The 19,416-nt window shown below is 37.2% G+C and overlaps 1 protein-coding gene across 11 annotated transcripts in view; it reads right to left on the bottom strand.

Moving 5' to 3' along the window:
* Positions 1-470: 470 nt before the first annotated feature.
* rapgef6 (Rap guanine nucleotide exchange factor (GEF) 6) overlaps positions 471-19,416 on the bottom strand; it is a 127,985-nt gene continuing 109,039 nt past the window's right edge. For 7 of the 11 annotated variants that reach the window (XM_026940958.3, XM_026940960.3, XM_053240172.1 and 4 more), the window contains 7 exons: positions 17,202-17,225; positions 16,353-16,570; positions 13,535-13,714; positions 7,661-7,823; positions 5,928-6,349; positions 2,408-2,674; positions 471-2,051 (listed from right to left, as the gene is read on the bottom strand). In XM_026940958.3, coding sequence (XP_026796759.1) covers positions 2,029-2,051; positions 2,408-2,674; positions 5,928-6,349; positions 7,661-7,823; positions 13,535-13,714; positions 16,353-16,570; positions 17,202-17,225 — 1,297 coding nt within the window. In that variant the 3' untranslated portion in view covers positions 471-2,028. Of the gene's footprint in view, positions 2,052-2,407; positions 2,675-5,927; positions 6,350-7,660; positions 7,824-12,286; positions 12,534-13,534; positions 13,715-16,352; positions 16,571-17,201; positions 17,226-19,416 lie in introns of those variants that run through there. The other 4 variants (XM_026940961.3, XM_026940962.3, XM_026940964.3 and 1 more) reach the window with 3 other exon arrangements.

Here is a 19,416-nt window from a genome sequence, read left to right as displayed (position 1 = left end):
CATTGTTTGAAAATGGCCAATGCACTCAATTGGTTTTAAATCAATTGACGAAGGAGGACAGGTCATTTCTAAGTCATTATTGAAACCTTTTTTGGTTAGCCAAGTGGTAGCATGCAATGGAGCACCGGCCTGTGGTCTTCTTCCACTGAACCCATTTTCCAGACACTGGCCGAAGTTTTGAACACAGAACAGTTTAGATGGAATGGCTGCAGAGCTACAGTCAATGAACAGCATTCTTCAGTCCATCTGCAACCCAAAAAAGGTCCTACTAGTTCATTGTTAATTACTAACAATGAACTAGTATATGGTGTTCATTGTTTTTTTTTTTTTCAGCCTACTTTTTTTTCAGATTGAGGCCCTATATGGACATATAGCCACAGTCCATCCATCTAGTCCATCAATAATCTCTCTCATCTCATCTGTCCATAAAACAGAAAAATCAGTCTATTAGGTATTTATTCACCCAGAAATACCTTAAGACAGACACTTTTTATTCTTATTAAGTGAAGGTAGTGTTACAGCCTTCCTGACAGTAGGCAAGGTGTTACAGTACTAAACACCTTGTACTTTGGAGATTCCAGGAAAATTACAGTATTTTTTCCTTTTGCAACATGTCTTTTTGCTACTGAAATGTCTATTGTTAACAACACACCTTAGTCACAAAATCATAAGAGTGTTGCATCCTTCTGTTAGGCATTTTACATTTTTATTTTCAGTTTCACTGTCATTTCTTTTTATGCCATTACACCTGTAGCACAAAAACTGAATGTAATATATTTCTCAACTTAACCCACACCCTCTCCCATCAAGCAATTAAATATTGAAAATATTTGTGTCAATAATTACATATAGGTTGATGTGGGTTGGAGCTGGAAAAACACATGATCAGAAAACTGATTTGCCCAATAATTATGCACACATATTATATTATCTTTTCACAAGCAAGACTGTAATATACAAGTATTACAAAACAAGAAGCAATTAGTTGATCATTTACAAGTGAGATAAGTTATAGGTGCTGCATTTACTTATTTCTTATTGCTGTAAAAAAAAAAAAAATTAGCAGCCTGGTACAGTAAAATAATACAGTCCAATGTAAGGAACAAAAAATATACTCAAAGAATCCATTATTTAAAAGCTAAACATTTTTACCCAGTGCCATTGCAGACAGCTGCAAAAATGCAGCAAAGGCTTAATAGTTTACAGCTTTAGAAACATCTAAAGCTTAGTTTATTTGACATATAGTCAGCAGATCATGGAGCAGCTGAAGCAACTGCATGAAGAGATGGCATTCAGGATTGCCTGAGATGCTATTAGTGGTAAGGCAATATCAAGAATATGTCTAGAAAAATCAAGCACAGGCATCGATGGTTTATGCAAAATTATGATACACATGAGGCATTTCAGAACAAAAATTAAACATACAATGAATAATGTGAATTGGCCCAAAATATAAACTTCTATTATGCAAACATCCTGAAACAGGATCTAGAATATACCCAAAATCTAAAACAGGTTTAAAAATAATTTTACACACTGTATCTTTGAACAGGAAAATTTAAACAGCTACATAACACCACTGTCACCGCCATGACAGCACACACATCTTAGGGCTGATTTAGGATAGACAAGAAGCCTTTATATTTTGGTGGATATTTACAGAAAGCATTTTATCAGGTAAAATCAAAATTTAAAAAAAAAATACTCTCTCCACAGAGACACATTAAACACTTTTTTTTTACACCTATGCCAAATGAACAAAACAAGGTTTGCTCCACAAAATATAATACAAAATTGAAGGAATCATATATGGTGTTAAGATTTAAAGTGGGCAGTTTTTTTAAACCATGATGTTATGTGATTAAAAAAGATTTTTTTAAAGAAAGAGGCTTGTCTAAGCTTGCACAAAATTAAATATTGCTGTATGTGGCATTGCTTGTGGTGTTTGGGGAGTTTGCTGAAGATGAGTGGTTTCAGCTTACAACGCCGTCTTCATACTTTTTTTCTCTCACACCTTTCTCGCTGGAGTCACACTGCTGACACCTGCTCATCTGTAAGAGAAGCGAAAAGAAAAAATAAATGAAGACCAAAATGCAATATGATCAAACTCAAAAATCAAACTACTTTCAACATGAAACAAACTTAGTGCACTACAAGAAAATACACACAATACACAACAAATGATAAAAAAAAACATTAATGGATTGTAACTGGATTAAAATACTCTTGCCTCTTCTCTGATTGAGCCTTTCTAGTAACATTATTACTAATTTAAATTGCTCATCTGTTCATATCTTTGCTACAAATGTGTCAGGGAAGACCATAGCAGTGATAGTTAGATCCAAGTTAAAATTAACTTAGAACTAATATCATACTGTATTTGAATCTGGAGGCTTTGAGAACATACCCTCCTCACTATTAGCTACAGCATGAGGTGCTACAATAGCAGGCCTGGTGAAGATGGCACGACGCCCAGCTGCCATTCTCCATGTGTCACCCAACAGCTTGGATCTTTGTAATGCCACGCTATAGTTGGGCGGCTTTAAGTAGGCTGGCCTTAGAGCTCCGCCGTCTCGTGCCTGCATGTCCCCCAACGACAGCCCTTGATAACCGGGTGGGGTAGGAGGTGGAGCACTGTACCTATCATCTTTGCATGGTGATGTTACACAATACACTGAGGGAAGATGTGATAATAAGCAAAGGGGAGAGAAAACAGAAAACAAATGAAACATGGAGCATATAAATAAATTAAATGTTCTGAAAGCAACATAACATAAAATGAAAAGACCTTCACAGTGATGGGGGCAGCAGATTTATAGATGAATAAAGATGCTTTATGTTTGTGCCTTTGTGGCATTTTGGGGGGATTTTTTCACGTGTTCCGGACATATCCACATTTAGTGTAAAAAAGATCAGAAACTCAGTTGAATGCCAAACATAAGGAACAGCAGTTTTCTACCAAATAGTGTGGCTTGGCACAACTCAGTCACAAATCTAAACTGAGCACTATCTGCACTATCTTGTTGGATTCGCCCTCCTAAATTTTAATTAAATTCAATTTACATTTACATTTTAACAATGGACAAAGCAGCTTTACAGAAATGTGGGTATGAAATTGCAATTTAAATTTATCTCTAATGAGCAAGCCAGAGGCAATAGTGGCAAGAAATACCTCCCTGAGGCGACAAGAAAAAGAATCCTTGAGAGGACTCAAAAGTGAACCCAATCCTCATGTGGGTGACACTGGATAGTGTCTTTATACCAGAATATCATTCCACTTCTACAGTCATGGGAAAAAGAAAATACTTTATTAGTACTTAAAAAGAAAGTACTTTATAAGTAAATAAACATTTATTAAATAAACATTTATTGCAAAACATAGCGCCAAACATGGCACTAGGCATGATGACCAAACATCTCCACCTGCTCTCATCAGCATTGTGGTGGAGGGGTGATGATTTGGGCTTGTTTTGCAGCCACGGGACCTGAGAAAATTGCAGTCATTGAGACAATGATGCCACTTTATACCAGAATATTCTTGAGACAAATGTGAGGCCATCACAGCTTAAGCTGGCTGGAAATTGGGTCATTCAATAGGACAATGATCCCAAGCACACCAGCAAATCAACATCTGAATGGCTAAAGAAGAAAAAAAAAAAAAGGTGTTTAATGGCCTCAGACCTCAGACTCCCATAGAAAAAGTTTCCTTCATGTTATTGTTGCCAAAGGTGACACTGTATACTTGTATACATGTATACTTAGTTTTTCCTCACATGGTTTCTGAATGCTGGATTCCTTTTTGGGAAAAAAAGACTACATGACTACATTTCAATCCGTTGTGTTTTTTTGTTGTCACCTTGTTTGTTCATAGAAGTTGGTGCACAGAATTATTATTTAGGCCCTGATGAATAAAAACATATAATTGAAGAAGGGTGTACTTTCTTTTTCCCATGACTGTGCACAATAAAGTCAACCCATGGTGACTATGCGGCACCATGTTCAGCAGCAGTGAATCATTCAACTTATGCAGGGGTGATATGGTCATATCTTCTGGTTCTAGTAAGGACTCTGGCTGCATGCTTATGCAGCATCATGCTGGTGCATAAGCATGCAGCCAGAGTCCTTACTAGAACCAGAAGATATGACCATATCACCCCTGCATAAGTTGAACCAGAAGATATGATCATCTTATCCACCCTGCATAGGTTCCCATTAAAATTTTGTATTGAATATAAAATACTACTATTGACTTATAAAGCACTCGATGGTCTCGCTCTGCAGTACCTGAGTGAAATTATGGTCTTTGGTCACCAAGCCTGCAGGTTCTTTGTTGGTACCTCAAATAATGAAGGTAATGAAGATCTTTTTCTTACAGAGATATGGATGCCATCTTTAAGTCTACCTCAATGCTCAATACCTCAGTCTCAGTCTTTAAGTCTAGACTGAAAACAAACTGGGATGTTTGGATGCTGTTACCAAACCGTTAGTTAGGCTGTCATACTTGTTGGAGTCCCTGCTTGCACTCTGCATAAAATGTACATCTTTGTAAAGCATTACAAAGCATTTTTGTAAAGCATTACAAAGATGTATACCTAATACTCTGTGTTAATTCTTTCCCCCCTCTATCTGTCAAGCTACACATGTTACTCTTGAGATACCAGTGATCCTGACTCCTTCTGCCGTCCACACCTGCCTGATCCATTCTGATGGAACCACTTCGTCTTGGAGCTTCGCTCACACTTGCTGAGGATGGTTTTTCTTAAGACAGCAATTGCTACGAACAGTTTACACAATGGAGACATTGTTGAACAGTTGATAACCACAGTATGATACAAGAAACTTAGAACTCTAATGATACTCATACTCAAGTTTCTTTTAACACACTTAGCACTGCTTCACTTTATGGTATAGATTTATGGAAGTGGAATGATTTATAATCACACTATTTGGTGTCACCCAGATGGGTTCTCTTGAGTCAGTTCCTCTCAAGGTTTCTTCTTCTTCTCATATGGAAGTAAAATAATGACATGTCTTTGAAACAAAAAACATGTTGAATTGCACTAATTGAAACATGATTGCATGTTTCCAATTGAAATATTCACAGCTTAAATAAGCTGTGAATATTTCAATTGGAAACATTTCACACACAAGTTCATTATTAAAAATTCAAGAATCAATATTCACCTTCCGAAGTTCATTTTCAAAATATTCAGTTTGTTTAAAAATACCACCTATAATATTCGACAGGCAAATTTCTTTCCATTTCATTTCACTTTATAAATTCACTTCCACAAATGCAGTGGTTCAGTTGGATGTTCAACATTTCATATCCAGGAATTGCATAGTACCACATACATTTATTATAAATAATATGTATTTTATAATATAATATGTAATAATAAATAAATTTATTATAAATAATAAATGTATGTAGTGCCATCCACGTTAAACCATAGAGGCTGTCCATGCAGGGCTATCTTCAGTAGCAGCGAGCGATTTTCAGGTGAGCGAGGCTCCGCTCCAAGAAGAAGTAGTTCCAGCAGGATGGATCAGGCAGGTGTGGAGGGCAGAATGAATCAGGATCTCAAGAGTAGCATGTGTAGCTTGACAGATGGGTGTGTGTGTGTGTGTGTGTAAGAAATAACACAGATTATTGTGATACTAAGTATGCATACTGTCGCCTCAGGGAATTTTTCCTTGCCACCATCGCCTCTGGCTTGTTTGTTGGGGATAAACGTAAATTAAATTTTTTATACATGGATTTTTGTATTGTATTTGACCATAAGGTTAACCAAATTCAGCATGGGTACTTTGTACACATAACTTCTGGTAGAAAAGTGCTAATCGAAATGGGCATGAAATCTGCTGTTGCCATCTGTGAAGGACCATCTGTACACGGTCTTGTTATGTTTTTCCAAGTCCCTCACCTATGAGACCTTTCTCTGTGGTGGAGGTGACTGTTTTATATGCAGGGTCTGTGCTTTGCTGCTCACTGACCGTATGTTTAACGGTGCTGTAGTTTCCCTCATACCTGTCTGAGACTGAGCTGGAAGAAGCCCAGCTCTGTCTGGATTGACTAAAGTCTGAGCCATCTCTGAAATGTCTATTTATGGCCTGAAGATCATCCACCTCTTTGATAGTGTCAGGCTTCTGAGGATGCCGGTAATTCATCATATCTGACATGCGTTGAACCTGAAAGTTCTGGAAATTGTCATGTGAGTTGCTAGAGCACGATGTCCAGCTTCCTCGGCCACTGTCGGCCACCTCTGAAATGGGCAAAGTTAGCTCCTCAGTGCTGGTGGAGGTGAAATTTGAGCCTTGGTTCCCCAAGTTCCTCACCAAGGACAAACTAAGAAGACAAAGACATCTATGGTGAATCCAAGGAAAATGAATAAATAATAAATATTAAAATCAGTTTAAATAAAAAAAAAATAAATAAAATAAAAAAATATATAAAAATATTTTAAAAGGGTATGTGAGTTAATGGATGCTGACATAGGACTAGCTAAATGAAATTCAGCATTGTTTGATGATATTCAAAAAAGAACGAGCACAAAAAAATCCCACACTCATTCATTGTATTGTCCAAAGTTACTCTGGCATCTGTTTATACGTCTGACAAAAGGTCTGCAAAACAAACTATATCTGCATAACTCTGCATAGGGAAACCCTACTTAAATTACCACTGCAGCTTTTACTTCAGACAAAAAATGGTATTCCAACAATTGAACTGAAATTACTATTCATTCAATATTTTAATCCATAAACAGGGATGCACATAACTTTTTTATTCTGGTTCTCAGGAGAGCACTTGGAGATTGTGCATGAGCAAGTGGTGCATGGTACTCACCCCCACACGCCCCATAGGCGTCATCTTCCTCACCGTCTCTATATTTTCAACAGTGTTTTGTGCCTCCATGCAGACCATCTGATATTGTGAAACTTTAATAATTTCAAAAATGCTCTCAGTTATGTGCACCCCTGTCCATAAAATCATCTGAATATGAGGTGTTTGTTGAGGAAGGTCAAGGAGTGAGGGGGACTTAGACACAAACGGTCTGCAACTAGGTTTTTTTGAACAGCTGAGTGTGGGATGTTTTCCTTGTTTTTCTTGTTTATTTGTTCAGTTTAGTTTTACTCAAATCATGATCATTATTGTAACTCTGTGACATGTTATTCTGAGAATAATGATTATGACCTTGCTGTGTGAAGAAGCTCTAAGAAGGCACCCTCCTATCTTGTTTGGTCGGTCTTATTGTGGATGGATCCCCAAAGGCATTTGTATTTAAGCTCTGTGTTTTTAGAGACACATCAGACCAAACCTGACCAAACCAGACATGATACCAAACATGCGCTGGAGACAGAATCCATCAGTGAAAGGATATGCATTTTTATATATCCTTTTCTTTATTCCACCATTTGTGCACATTTAATAAATTCTAAATCTGACTCTTGGCTAGTCTCCTGGTTCCTGATTCTGACTTATGGAAGATTTACAACATGAATGTAGTGTACATATACAACATTTTACAGATGTAAACATGTAACACGTAACATGAAAACTTAATACAAATGTTTCATTATTTGTCATTCGGCATTAAAGCAGGTTTAAAATAAAAATTGAGAGAGCATGAGAATGAGATGGAGAGATGTGCTGTACCTTGTGCAGGGCTGGCAGTTTTCTGAGGCAGTGTGAAGTGATGCTGACTGTATTTGGCTTCTGGCTTTTCTTGTTGAATGCATGCAGTCTACCGAGCTGTTACTGACTATGCTGGAATGTGAAGGAATCTCACTGTGGCTTGAATCCGAGTTGTCCAATTTGCCTGCAGCCATCAAAGTGTAGCACAGCACAAACAAACACTGATCAATGATCACACATTTCCGCTGGAATAAGACCAAGTGAAATGTATATTTGGAAACATCCTTTTTTACTTCTCAAACCACAGAACATTGCTCCAATTTTTTTTAATGCAAGCACAAAAACATGGATGCGCCTGGACTGAGCCCCTAACGTGGGCTGGCAGGGTACTATTTTGGATCTGCTTCTGAATCTAAAGGTTCTTGTGCCCCACCTATGACATCGCTGTTGTGGACACCGTTGTTGCCTACTGCCATGCTTTTGTTCCCCACTTTGACCTTGGCTTCACTGGCAATAGATGACAGCGAGCCTGGCAGGTTCAGTTGACTACAGTCCTGCAATTCAGACTGAATTGCAGGACTGTAGTCCTGTTGTTATTGTTTTGAATTGCAGGACTGTAGTCCTGTTGTCCTATTGTTAAAAAAGCACACGACCTAGCCCGTGCTTTCATTTTTTCCCCATTCTTTTTCACTATTTTAGCTAAAAAGACAATAAACTAATGCAAAATGCTGCAGCCAAAGAACTGACATGAACTCAGGGAACTGATATCAGAGAACTGACATGAAATCAGAAGAATCAGCATTTTTCATGTTTTTAGTCTAATTTAGTGCACACACTGTACTCCTCACTGTACTCCACCAAAGGTGATGAAGAAAGCATCTGTCTTAGTAGAGGAGTACAGTGGAAAGAGGAATGAGGGCCTCTCCTCCTTTCACTCTAGTCCAACCATGTCCCCACAAGGTTCCCTTGGTAAAGGTGAATTCGTACCCACACATTTAGTGTGTGCACTAAATTAGACTAAATACATGAAAAATGCTGATTCTTCTGATTCTTCTGATTTCAGCTGTAGTCTGCAGAACACAAGTGTGAAATTCTACCCTGAATTTTCTCACTCATCTGACTGACATGCCAAAAGGAATTAAAAAGCTTAGAACTATTTTTATTCTGATCAACTCTAGTGCTTTTCTATTAGTGTGAATTATATGTCTAGTGTGGGTGTATATAGAATCTGTTTTATTTTTATGTAGTTATGTAAATTTGTTATTGGGACTGTTTACCATCTTCTACATTTTGTCCACACAATTTGTACGTTGTACACTCTGTTTATTCATATTAAGAGTTTGGGCCAGGAAACTGAACCTGTGAACAACTTTGAGGTTTCAACAAAACAAACATACTGCCAAAATAACTCAAAACTGATTTCTAAAAAAAGAAGGTGAAGGTGCTTGCATGGCCTAGCCAATCTCCTAACTTCAGTTAGGAAGTCATTAGATTTTATGCAGTGTTTGGCCTATTCCTCATGGCAAATCGTCTTTTCTGAAGGTTACAAGGGTTCCACTGATGAACTCGCAATTTCAAAATCCTCCATAAATATATGGAGGATTTTGAAATTGCGAGTTCATCAGTGGAACCCTTGTAACCTTCAGAAAATACGAATACTGTATGTTTGATGAACAGATGAAAAAAAAGCTTCTAGATCCAGGATTGAGAAAATGTCAGATATCAGATATTTCTTATTTCTTATTTCAGATAGATCTTATCTCTGTAAAGCTGCTTTGTCAATGTCCGTTGTTAAAAGCGCTATACAAATAAAATTGAATTGAACTGAATGTCCCATATGTGTCTAGAAATTTAATGGTATAAAGTTTAATGGTATGAAATGACATAGATGGGTGGTAGTTTTGACAGAACTGTGATCTAAAGATGAGGATATCACACAGATAATATCTCCTCCTAATATCAAATAATGTGTGTTCAGATTTGGTAGTCTAGAGAAGACATTTGTAAAAAAAAGTTTGGTGCATACACATTATCCAGGACTACTGATATCTCAAAGTTTACCTACTACTATGATGTAGCAAACCCCAGACTATGCTTCGACCTTCAAAGCCTCAAATGGGGTATTTTTATCAATAAGAATTACTGTACTTCTAGATTTAGAATTAAAATTAGAGTGATAACCTACCCACTCGTTTTTCAATCTAAAATAGTCTATTTTACATAAATGGGTTTCCTTAAGGAAGGCCATCCCCACTTTAAGTTGTTTCAAATGCATGTTTGACATGTTTGACAGGGTGATTGAAGGACTTGACATTCCAAGTAACAAAATTTATATTACAGCCTGTTGACCATATTAATATTAATAATTTTTATTAAATGATAAATTAAACAATCGTCTGGAAACTCAGCAAGTATGACATTAGCCCCTCCTCTAATTTACCACAAAACAGACAAAAGGAAAAAGTGCAAATTAGAATCTGGTGCAGTAAGTGCAGTAAGTGCAGTGGCCTAACGGATAGAGAGTTGGCAGGGATTGTAGGTGGGGGGAGTGAGTTGTGTGACTTGTGGCCAAGTATGGTGACCCATACTCGGAATTTGTGCTCTGCATTTAACCCATCCAAGTGCGCGCACACACACACACAAGCTATGGCCACCACTGGATCACAAAACTCCTTCGTGCTGCCTTCTCGTAGTGATTCGAAGCTTTGCTGGGTGAAAAACACCTTTGCGTTAAACTTTTCCGCCCACAGAGCAACTTCTTAACATCATTAAAGGCAGATCTTTTATCAACTTTGAGACTGAAGCTGGAGATCTCAAACCTGGTCCCTCTATCACGTTCAGTTTCCGGATCAATACATTTCTCCTATAGACCAGCAACAGATGTTTCAAGTTTACTCTGAGATGCTTGTAATGAGGTCACATCAGTCGAACATGCCGAAAAACAAGACACACTAAAAAAATAATATTTTAATGCCTATTTCGAATCATAGAGCACAGAAAATATAATTGTCTTGTTGAAATTTAACTGAGCTCACCACAAATATGACCTACTCCATGCCTGCTCACATGACCATCTCCAAACTCTTCTCTTCCCTTCACTTCTTCTTTTCATTCTGGTACAAGTAAATCTTGCATCAGAACTGGTCAGTGCTTTCACAGTTAGAGATGTTTTTAGTAAAGTCTGATCTGCCCTTCTGCTCTTGTTACCAGTGGTTGGCATCTTGAGGTAACCCTCAAGATGTAAAAAGTAAAAAGTATTTACTTTTATAAAGGCATGCTTGATTGTAGATTTTGACAATGTTACGCCTACCTTCTTCAGAGTGTTCTTGACTTGGCTAGATGTTGTGAAGGGGTTTTTACTTCAGCAAGGAAAGAATTCTGCGATCATCCACTTTAGTTGTCTTCCATGGCCTTCCAGGCCTTTTGGTGCTGCTGAGCCAGTGCATTCCTTCTTTTTAGAATGTACCAAATCATTGATTTGGCCACTCCTAAAGTTTCTGCTATCTTTCTGATATGTCTGTTTTGTTTTTTCAGCCTAATGATGGCCTCCTTCACTTGCATCGACACCTATTTGGTATTGAGAGCTACCAAATGCAAATTCAAAGCTTGGAATCAATGCCAGACCTTTTATCTCCTTAATTTGTCATGAAATAACAAGGAAACAGGCCACATCTGGCCATGGAACTGCTTATCAGTCAGTTGTCCAATTACTTTTGAACCTGTGAAAATGGAGGGACTATGTAAAAAATGACTATGTATATCAAATATACATTGGAGAAACCAAGAGAAGACTGGCCGATCTTTTTGTCAAGCAAATTTGTATCATCAGAATGAAGGATTTCTCCTTTCCAGGGCCAAGACACATCAACAGCAATCGAGATAACATTAATGACATCTCTGTGTGCATCGCCAGTTGTTTTTATGGGAGCAATGAGGTGAGGAAACCTAAGGAGAAGGAGCTGATCTACATTCCCTAAACTGTCCTAAATGTTCTATATCACTGGAACTTGTAAACAAGATGTTCAAAACAAACAGTTTTTGGTTTTAAAACAAAAAATATTATGAAAATAAATATTACGTTTTTGATCATTCATTCATTTTGGGGCTAAAATGTATGAATGACCTTGAATCACATGGATGTTTACAAGCAATTGCTGGGAAGCTAGTAGCAAGAAGAGTAGATTAAAATTGCCATTAATGCCTGCTAATATGGATAACTACACTAAACTTTTTAAAAATAGCGAAGGACAGTGAAGGAGGACAATATGATGGCTGAAAGATATCAGCATAATTTTCCAAGTGCTGTGAATTAAAAATTTTTATTCACTCATAAAATTCTTTCTGCATTTTATCATAAAATTTATTAAATCAGAACGAGGTTCGAGACTACACATCTTAACCAGAGAATAGCCTGTAGAATGGCCTTGTTGTATTTCCAGGTCGATTCTGTTCATGCTGAAATGTACTCCAGTGGGCATTTTTTAATATATAGATTTATGAGTATTTGATTTCTACACTACGTTGAAACAAGAAGAAACAATTATAAATGAGTCAATATGTTCTTAAATTATTTTATTAAAAAAATGAATTCAAAGGAAAACAAAATAAGAAAAGAAAAAAAATCATTTTGAAATGAAAAAAAGGAACAAACTCAATGTACACTGGCCAATTTTCATTATGTGTTAAATTTAGTTTTTAAACCTTGTCCTAGACTGTGCATGAAAGTTTCATCAAATCTAATGTGTATGATCTGATGCAGAGTTGCCAACATTGCTAACGAGAAAATGTAGCATTTAGAGAGTCTGAAAAAAATATACTATTTAGAATTTAGCCCACCTATTCAGCCCAACAAAGTCCCTAGCATGTGTCAGTGGACAGGACGGATCCATGCAATCTGCAGAAAAGTTTGAAATTATAAGCAACTGGCTAAGTGTACAAGCTATACAACTGTTACACAAGTAACAAAAGTGCATGTCTGGTCTGCAGTCTGGTCCATCTGCAAATTAAATTGCATATAATAATACACTTTCTAGAACTGTAGTGAAAGATATTTACTGATTAATTTGATGATATTTGTAGATTTGAGCATCAGCATAGAATAAAAACTGGCCATGAATAAAAACTGTTACACTTTTATTACTGATAAACTATGCACATGCTCATTTACTGTGTTCATTCATTCATTCTTTTAAAGTATTTTTTCCTGTTCAGGTTCACTGTGATTTAAATTACTCATATATTTATATTTGGGGAAGCAGAACCAGGTTTGTTAGAGGTCAGACTTTCTGTGGGAGCAGGTGGGATTGGTCAGAATTCCTTAGGGAGTGGGAGGGAGTGAGATAGCAGTCCTCTAGTTGGCACCTCTGCAGATGTTATACTTTCTAGAGTTTTTTTTTAAAATAAATACTTATGGCTGCCATCAGTCAATCAGAAGATTTGACAAACTGTGTTGGCCTGAAACTTGAATGCCCATTAAGGGACTACAATCCTATGCAATTTTGGTGGCACACTACTAGAGTTTTCCAAACTAAAAATGAAATTGCTAATATGTAGATGAAAATAGTGTCTAATTCTCATAGAGTATCATCATAAACTGCTATTAAGTTCATACGTGTTCATAACAGATAATTACAATACTAATTACAAGCTTGAAGTAATTGGGGTTTATCAGAGCAACCTACAGACTGGGATTCATCAATCCTACAAATCACAGATTCTCCCTCTACCTCAATGACATCATAAAATCAATAGAGGGAGATATGCTAATTCATGTTTTATTGTTATTATTTTTTTTTAGATTGCTCCTCATTGCTAGTGATTATAAAATGAGATTTATTCAACAGCTTAGCAAATATTTGAAATGAAACAGCCAGCTGAGTGTGTTTTTTGACTCACTGTGTGCAGTCATTAGGTCTTTGGCAATGCTCTTCTTCCGCAGGGGATTGAGGCTGACGTGGGGAACCTGTAGAACCTGGGAGACGCGGTTGTGTGACTTGCCAGAGGTCAAGGGTGAGCGCGTGAACACGGGAGACAAGTCAGACTTGGTGGGCCTCCTTTCACTCAGATTTTTAGACACTGCAGGTACAGAACACAAACAGTTCACCTCCTTAAAGCCCTGATTTATTAAGATCTAAATAAAAAGCCCCTACTGACTTTATGCATTGTTATCTGATAAACTGGATTTTTAGTTGTGGGCATGTGCAGGTGATTTACACTAGGTAAATTACATGGCATGCAATATTAATTGTTCTCAATAGCTGAGGTGAGCTCAGATCTCCTGGAAGAGTAAGGTGATATGCATGTAGCTCTACGCAAAACTCTTAGGCACAAATTAAAAAAGAAATGATGTAAAGCAAAGATGCCTTCAAAAGTAAAGCAGTTAAATGTTTACTACATAGAAAATGTATAAACAGCAGCAAACAGTAGTAACATAAGTCATTCTTTGGCATGCCAACACACTGTCTTGAAAAATGCATCAATAGTCTACATTTTGTACAGTTTTATAAGGAAATTGTCTGGTAAGTTTTTCTAAGCATCTTAGAGTATCTTCCACAGTTCTTCTGGAGACTTTGACTGTCATTTGCTTCTGTATCTGCAGGTAATCCCTGACAGCCAGCATTTTGACATATAAACATTTTTCTGTAACAATTTAAAAATAACAAACAAACAAACAAACAAACAAATAAATAAATAAATGAAAGTCAGAAACATAATGTTTGGAAATCTAAAATGTTTTTTTACTGCCCTAATTGCAGTAAAATAACTGCAGAGGTCATAATACAACCATCTAAAACAAAATTAGTAGTACATACAGGGTGCCTAAGAGTTTTGCACAGTACTACATGTACTGTGAGTCAAGTATAAAACAGATTACAGACAGTGAGATGCAACAAGAAAACTGTTTAAAATATTATTCGAAAGCAAAAGATGAACATGCTGCAAATAACTAATTGTCTGGAATTTTATGGGTAAAATTATGAGTACCACTGAAAGTGAGCTGTAAGTAGAGCAGAAGAATGCCTGGTCAGCTTATTTTTCAAACCGAGGGCATGTTTTCTTCACAGAAGAGCAAAATGAATTAAGAAAAACAATGGCATTATTTTATCAATGACATCCCAAAATAGCAATTTCAAAGCATGATGAAATTAAACTACACCCCACTCATACATCACGCTTTCATGACCATGCTTTAGTATCTCATCCCTACTTTGAGTTGTGTGCACAAATAGCTGTCAGTGCACAATAAAGAATTTCCAAATTAATATTATTTGCTGTAGCTGTAAAAGCTGCCAAATAGTTAAGGTGGTGGTCATACAATTAAATTAAATGTACATAGTAGCTGCATTTGGGAGACATTTTCAGTCTGACACTGAACCATGTTGTTCAACTCCAGCTTCAGAAGGGTCCATAAATTACTCTGATATAGCCTCTACCAGCCTGCATGCACCGTTCGCAGGCTCCAAACAAACTATTTCAGCCACACACAGACAGGCCCAGATTGGCCTGAAGCTCATGGCACTGAATCAACTTATTTTATTAAGAGTGACAGCTGAGCTTTTAGACCAACTGCTATATTGTGCCCAGGCTCTGCACCTGTTAGGCTGAACAGAATTACATCATTGGCCTCCCCCCAACCTATTCAGGGCTCAGGGCCTCATCACTTTTAGACGCCAACAAGTTTTCCTTGCTGTTAGAAAAAAAAGTTTGTTCTTTCTTGGACAAAGGTGCAATCAAAAGATTAGCCCACATGGTTCAGAAAAAGGGGTTCTACTCTGTGCACTTCTTAGTTCAGAAGATGGATGGTGTTTTCCATCTAATTCTAGATTTGAGAGAGCTGAGTTGGTTCCTAAAAGCCCCCCAGTTCTGTAGGATTCATGGCATGCAGCCACAAAACTGATTCACATCAGTGGATATGCATGATATATTCATGTTCCCATCACCCCAGAGCACAGCTTCAATATGAGGTTTGCGTTCCAAAAACAGGCATTCCAATTCAAAGTCCTACCCTTCAGCCTCTCTCTAGCACAAGAGATTCATGTAGGCAGCCCTGTCAGGAGGCATATGCAGGACCAAAAGGACACTGCCATATTTTCATGATTGACTCCTTGTGATAAACATCACTTTGGTGTTCTGAACACCCCTAATATGACATGCCACTCTATAAGGAGCATCTGCTCTTCACTGGCATTACATAGAGTAATGCCACTCCAATCGTTTTTCTGATGTTCAGCTACAATTTACATTTACATTTACGGCATTTGGCAGATGCCCTTATCCAGAGCGACTTACAATTATCTCATTTATACAACTGAGCAGTTGAGGGTTAAGGGCCTTGCTCAAGGGCCCAGCAGTGGCAGTCCAACGTCTTAACCACTGAGCTACCACTTCACAATTTCATACATAACTGTTGTTTTACACTTGTGCTTCGTCTTGTAAGCAATATTTGCAAGAGAGATGGCCATAAAGAACCCACTAGACGGTAATTCTAAATAATTTTATTTGCTGCCAGGTTGAATAATAACCCAATAATGCAAAAGCACATGTTAATTTTCAGGTCATCAAACATGAAAGCTACTGATAACCAGTATTATGCAAATCAAATACCACAAAAGGATGCTCAGTAGATTCAACTAGTTTAGGATTTCTGGTAGATGCATGCATTTAGGTCACTAACATTTTTAAACTAGAAAAATAAGAGAGTGCTTAATCTCACAGGTACTGTAGGCTGGCTCGCACTGCAGAGACATAATCTGGAACTTCTCCTCATCTGTCTCCACCTGCAGTTGCGCCAGGTACTGCCTGACCTTACGGGCCATCTGTGCATCTTCATACAGCTTCTTGGCATTTAGCAATGAGCTGCGCCGCACACGCTTCTTATGTCCAGCCTGCACATCCAGCAGGTTGGAATTAGTGCTACCCTGGCTCAAGGACCTGAAGGAGGGCCAGAGAGAGAGCTTGAGAAGTCATCAATGTCCTTCAAATATCATTATAGTAACACTGAGACAAAAAGACAGAATAGAAATAAACTGCTAAGACACATGATGATTGGTGCCACTTTGTTTTAGAAAATGTTGCTTTATTTAAATGTTTCTTTTATGAGGACTGTTTTATAAGGATCCTTTAAATAGACAAAATTAATTTGTTAATGTCACACTATTAGTTAATGTTTCCATCAGGATGAATGGAATGCAAGGCATATTAAATGCAGAAGTTGTCTGTTATGCATTCATGACTCAAGCGCCTCCACAGTAATAACAGAGTTCATGGCATTCTGTGCATTCACCAATATTTCTTTTTTTTTTTTTTTGCTAACCAGCACATAATATTCTAATGCAGCTAGGGAACGCTGACTTAAAATAAAATAATAATAAAAAAAGAAAAAGATTTTAAACTGATTATAAAAAACTTTGTAACTTGGTAAGTTTTAAACAATTAACTAAAATGTTCCACAGAGGAGAGCTTGAGGCTTGGGTATATAAGTTACAAAGAAAGAAATGGGGACTGAAGACATGATAATAATGACCCATACCAAGCGTGCATTAAGAGGGACAGAGCGACTTACCCTAAACTCTTCCACCTCTTCTTCCTGCAAGAAAGCACCATGAAAAAGAACCAAAGGAGGGCACCAAGGAAAAGAAAGAATCAGGAAGAGGACACGCACCCACATTCATGCACACACACACGTACACAGACGTACACACAGAACCATGTACGTGTGACCATAGATGGACATACTTATCAAGTTTTGTTAATTTCAAGGTTCAATGCTAGCTGTGTGAAATGTCTGCTGAAACGTGACTGGTTGAATGCATTTTGTGATGTAAAAAAAATGAAATCAAAATATATCATGTCAGAACTTTTTCCAATCTCAAAGTGTGCATACCCTTTTATAACTGGGAAAATTTGACGGATCTAGAATGTTTTTGTAAGAAAGAGTGGAAAACTATTACTAAGTCAAGATGTGCCATGCTGATAGACTCTTACCCAAGAAGACTGAGTGGTGTAATAAAATCAAAAGGTGCTTCAACAAAATATTACTTTAGGGCTGTGCACGCTTATGCAACTAGGTTATTGTAACTTTTTTATTTTTTATTTTTCCCCCTAATTCCCTAATTCTGATTTTTTTTCCCTTTATTTGTATACTCTGCAAATTCACATTAAAAGTGGGAAAAGATCTGACATGATTGATCTTAGTTTCATTCTTTTACTTCACACAAACCTGCCATTTTAAAGTGTGTGTGTAGACTTTTTATATCCACTGCAGGTGAGCAAAAGTATTGATACAGATAGTTATTGAAACAGATATTGAAACAGAAAGTCTTAAAGTAAATTAAAGTTAATAACACTTAATATTTGGTTGCATATCTCTTGCTTGCAACAACTGCATCAACCCCGCGACCCTCTGACATCACCAGACTGTTGCATTCTTTTTTTTTCTTTTCCAGGCTTTTACTGCAGCTTCTTTCAGTTGTTGTTTGTTTTGAGGGGTTCTCCCTTTAGTCTCCTCTTCAGGAGGTGAAATGCATGCTCAATACGGTCTGGTGATGAATTCCTTTGTTGTGCTAGCAATGTGTTTTGGATCATTGTCTTGCTGCATGATGAAGTTCCTTCCAATTAGATTGGATGAATTTCTCTGTATATTGTCAGACCATGTTTCTGTAGACTTCTGAATTCATTCTACTGCTACCATTATGAGCAGTAGAATGCTACTGCTATACCATCAATAAAGATTAGTGAGCCCATTCCAGAAGCAGCCATGCAAGAGTAGACATTCAGAGCTATTTTTTAACTATAATTATTTATAACTATAACTTCAATTATTTAAACAATCTAACAGGGCACACCTAGGCAACATGTAACATCTCTTAGTCACATGTTCCAGTATTTCACATCACTTGAAAAATGTGTGGGATCAAACATAGGGTGCCAGTTTCTGAGTTGTTTTACACATTTAGATGTAAATATCAGGAAATGAAAGCTCTGAAATTCTGCTCTATTGTCTCATATTCATTTTTTCATCTCAAACCTAAATGTCTTCAGTGTATATCAAAAACAAAAGAACTGGCCTTGCTGTTCCACAACTTTCGCAGGGGACTGTAGATGCATCCTACCAAATTTCAGCTTAACTGACCTTGCAGTTCTTGAGAAACAGTAATCTGACATTAGCTCCACCCCTATGTATGACCATGTCCCCAAACTTTGCATCTGACCTCAGAATCTTGTCCTGTATATGTCTTTCAGGTTTTGTGTGAAGCCATGCAAGCAGTCATTAGTTACAGCTGTTTGAGTAAATTAAGCTCAGCCTCCTTAAACTTGATTTATGTATGGTGGCCATATTGTTTATGAATCTCAACATGTTTTTGATCATTATTGAGGTTCACACTCTCCTGAGTAATTTGACCCCAAGCTGAAAATTGGTAAAAAATCCTATGACTAGCTTGCAAAAGTAGATTTCGCATAATCTGCAAACTATGGCAAATTTAAATGGGGGAAACTAAATTGCAAAAGCATCAACTTCAAAAAGAATTCTAATTGTACACCTTAGTTTCCAAGAGATATACTTGTTTTTGTGTGCACAAACGTGAATAGCAAGAGGAAGTACTACCTATTGACCAAGTTTCATGTCTCTAGGACTTCCAGTTTGGTCTGCATGATTCATTTTAGGGCAGAAAAATAATAATAAGGTGAAGAAGAAAGAAAAATCCTAAAAGTCACAATAAGGTTCCAGCATCTTTGTTGCTTGGATGCTAATAATAATAATAAGAAAAATATTGACA

This window comes from Pangasianodon hypophthalmus, chromosome 15 (assembly GCF_027358585.1).
Source record: "Pangasianodon hypophthalmus isolate fPanHyp1 chromosome 15, fPanHyp1.pri, whole genome shotgun sequence".
Taxonomy (NCBI): Eukaryota; Metazoa; Chordata; class Actinopteri; order Siluriformes; family Pangasiidae; genus Pangasianodon; species Pangasianodon hypophthalmus.
Note: the sequence above shows the minus strand (reverse complement) of the source record. Positions and strands in the feature narration are given on the sequence as shown.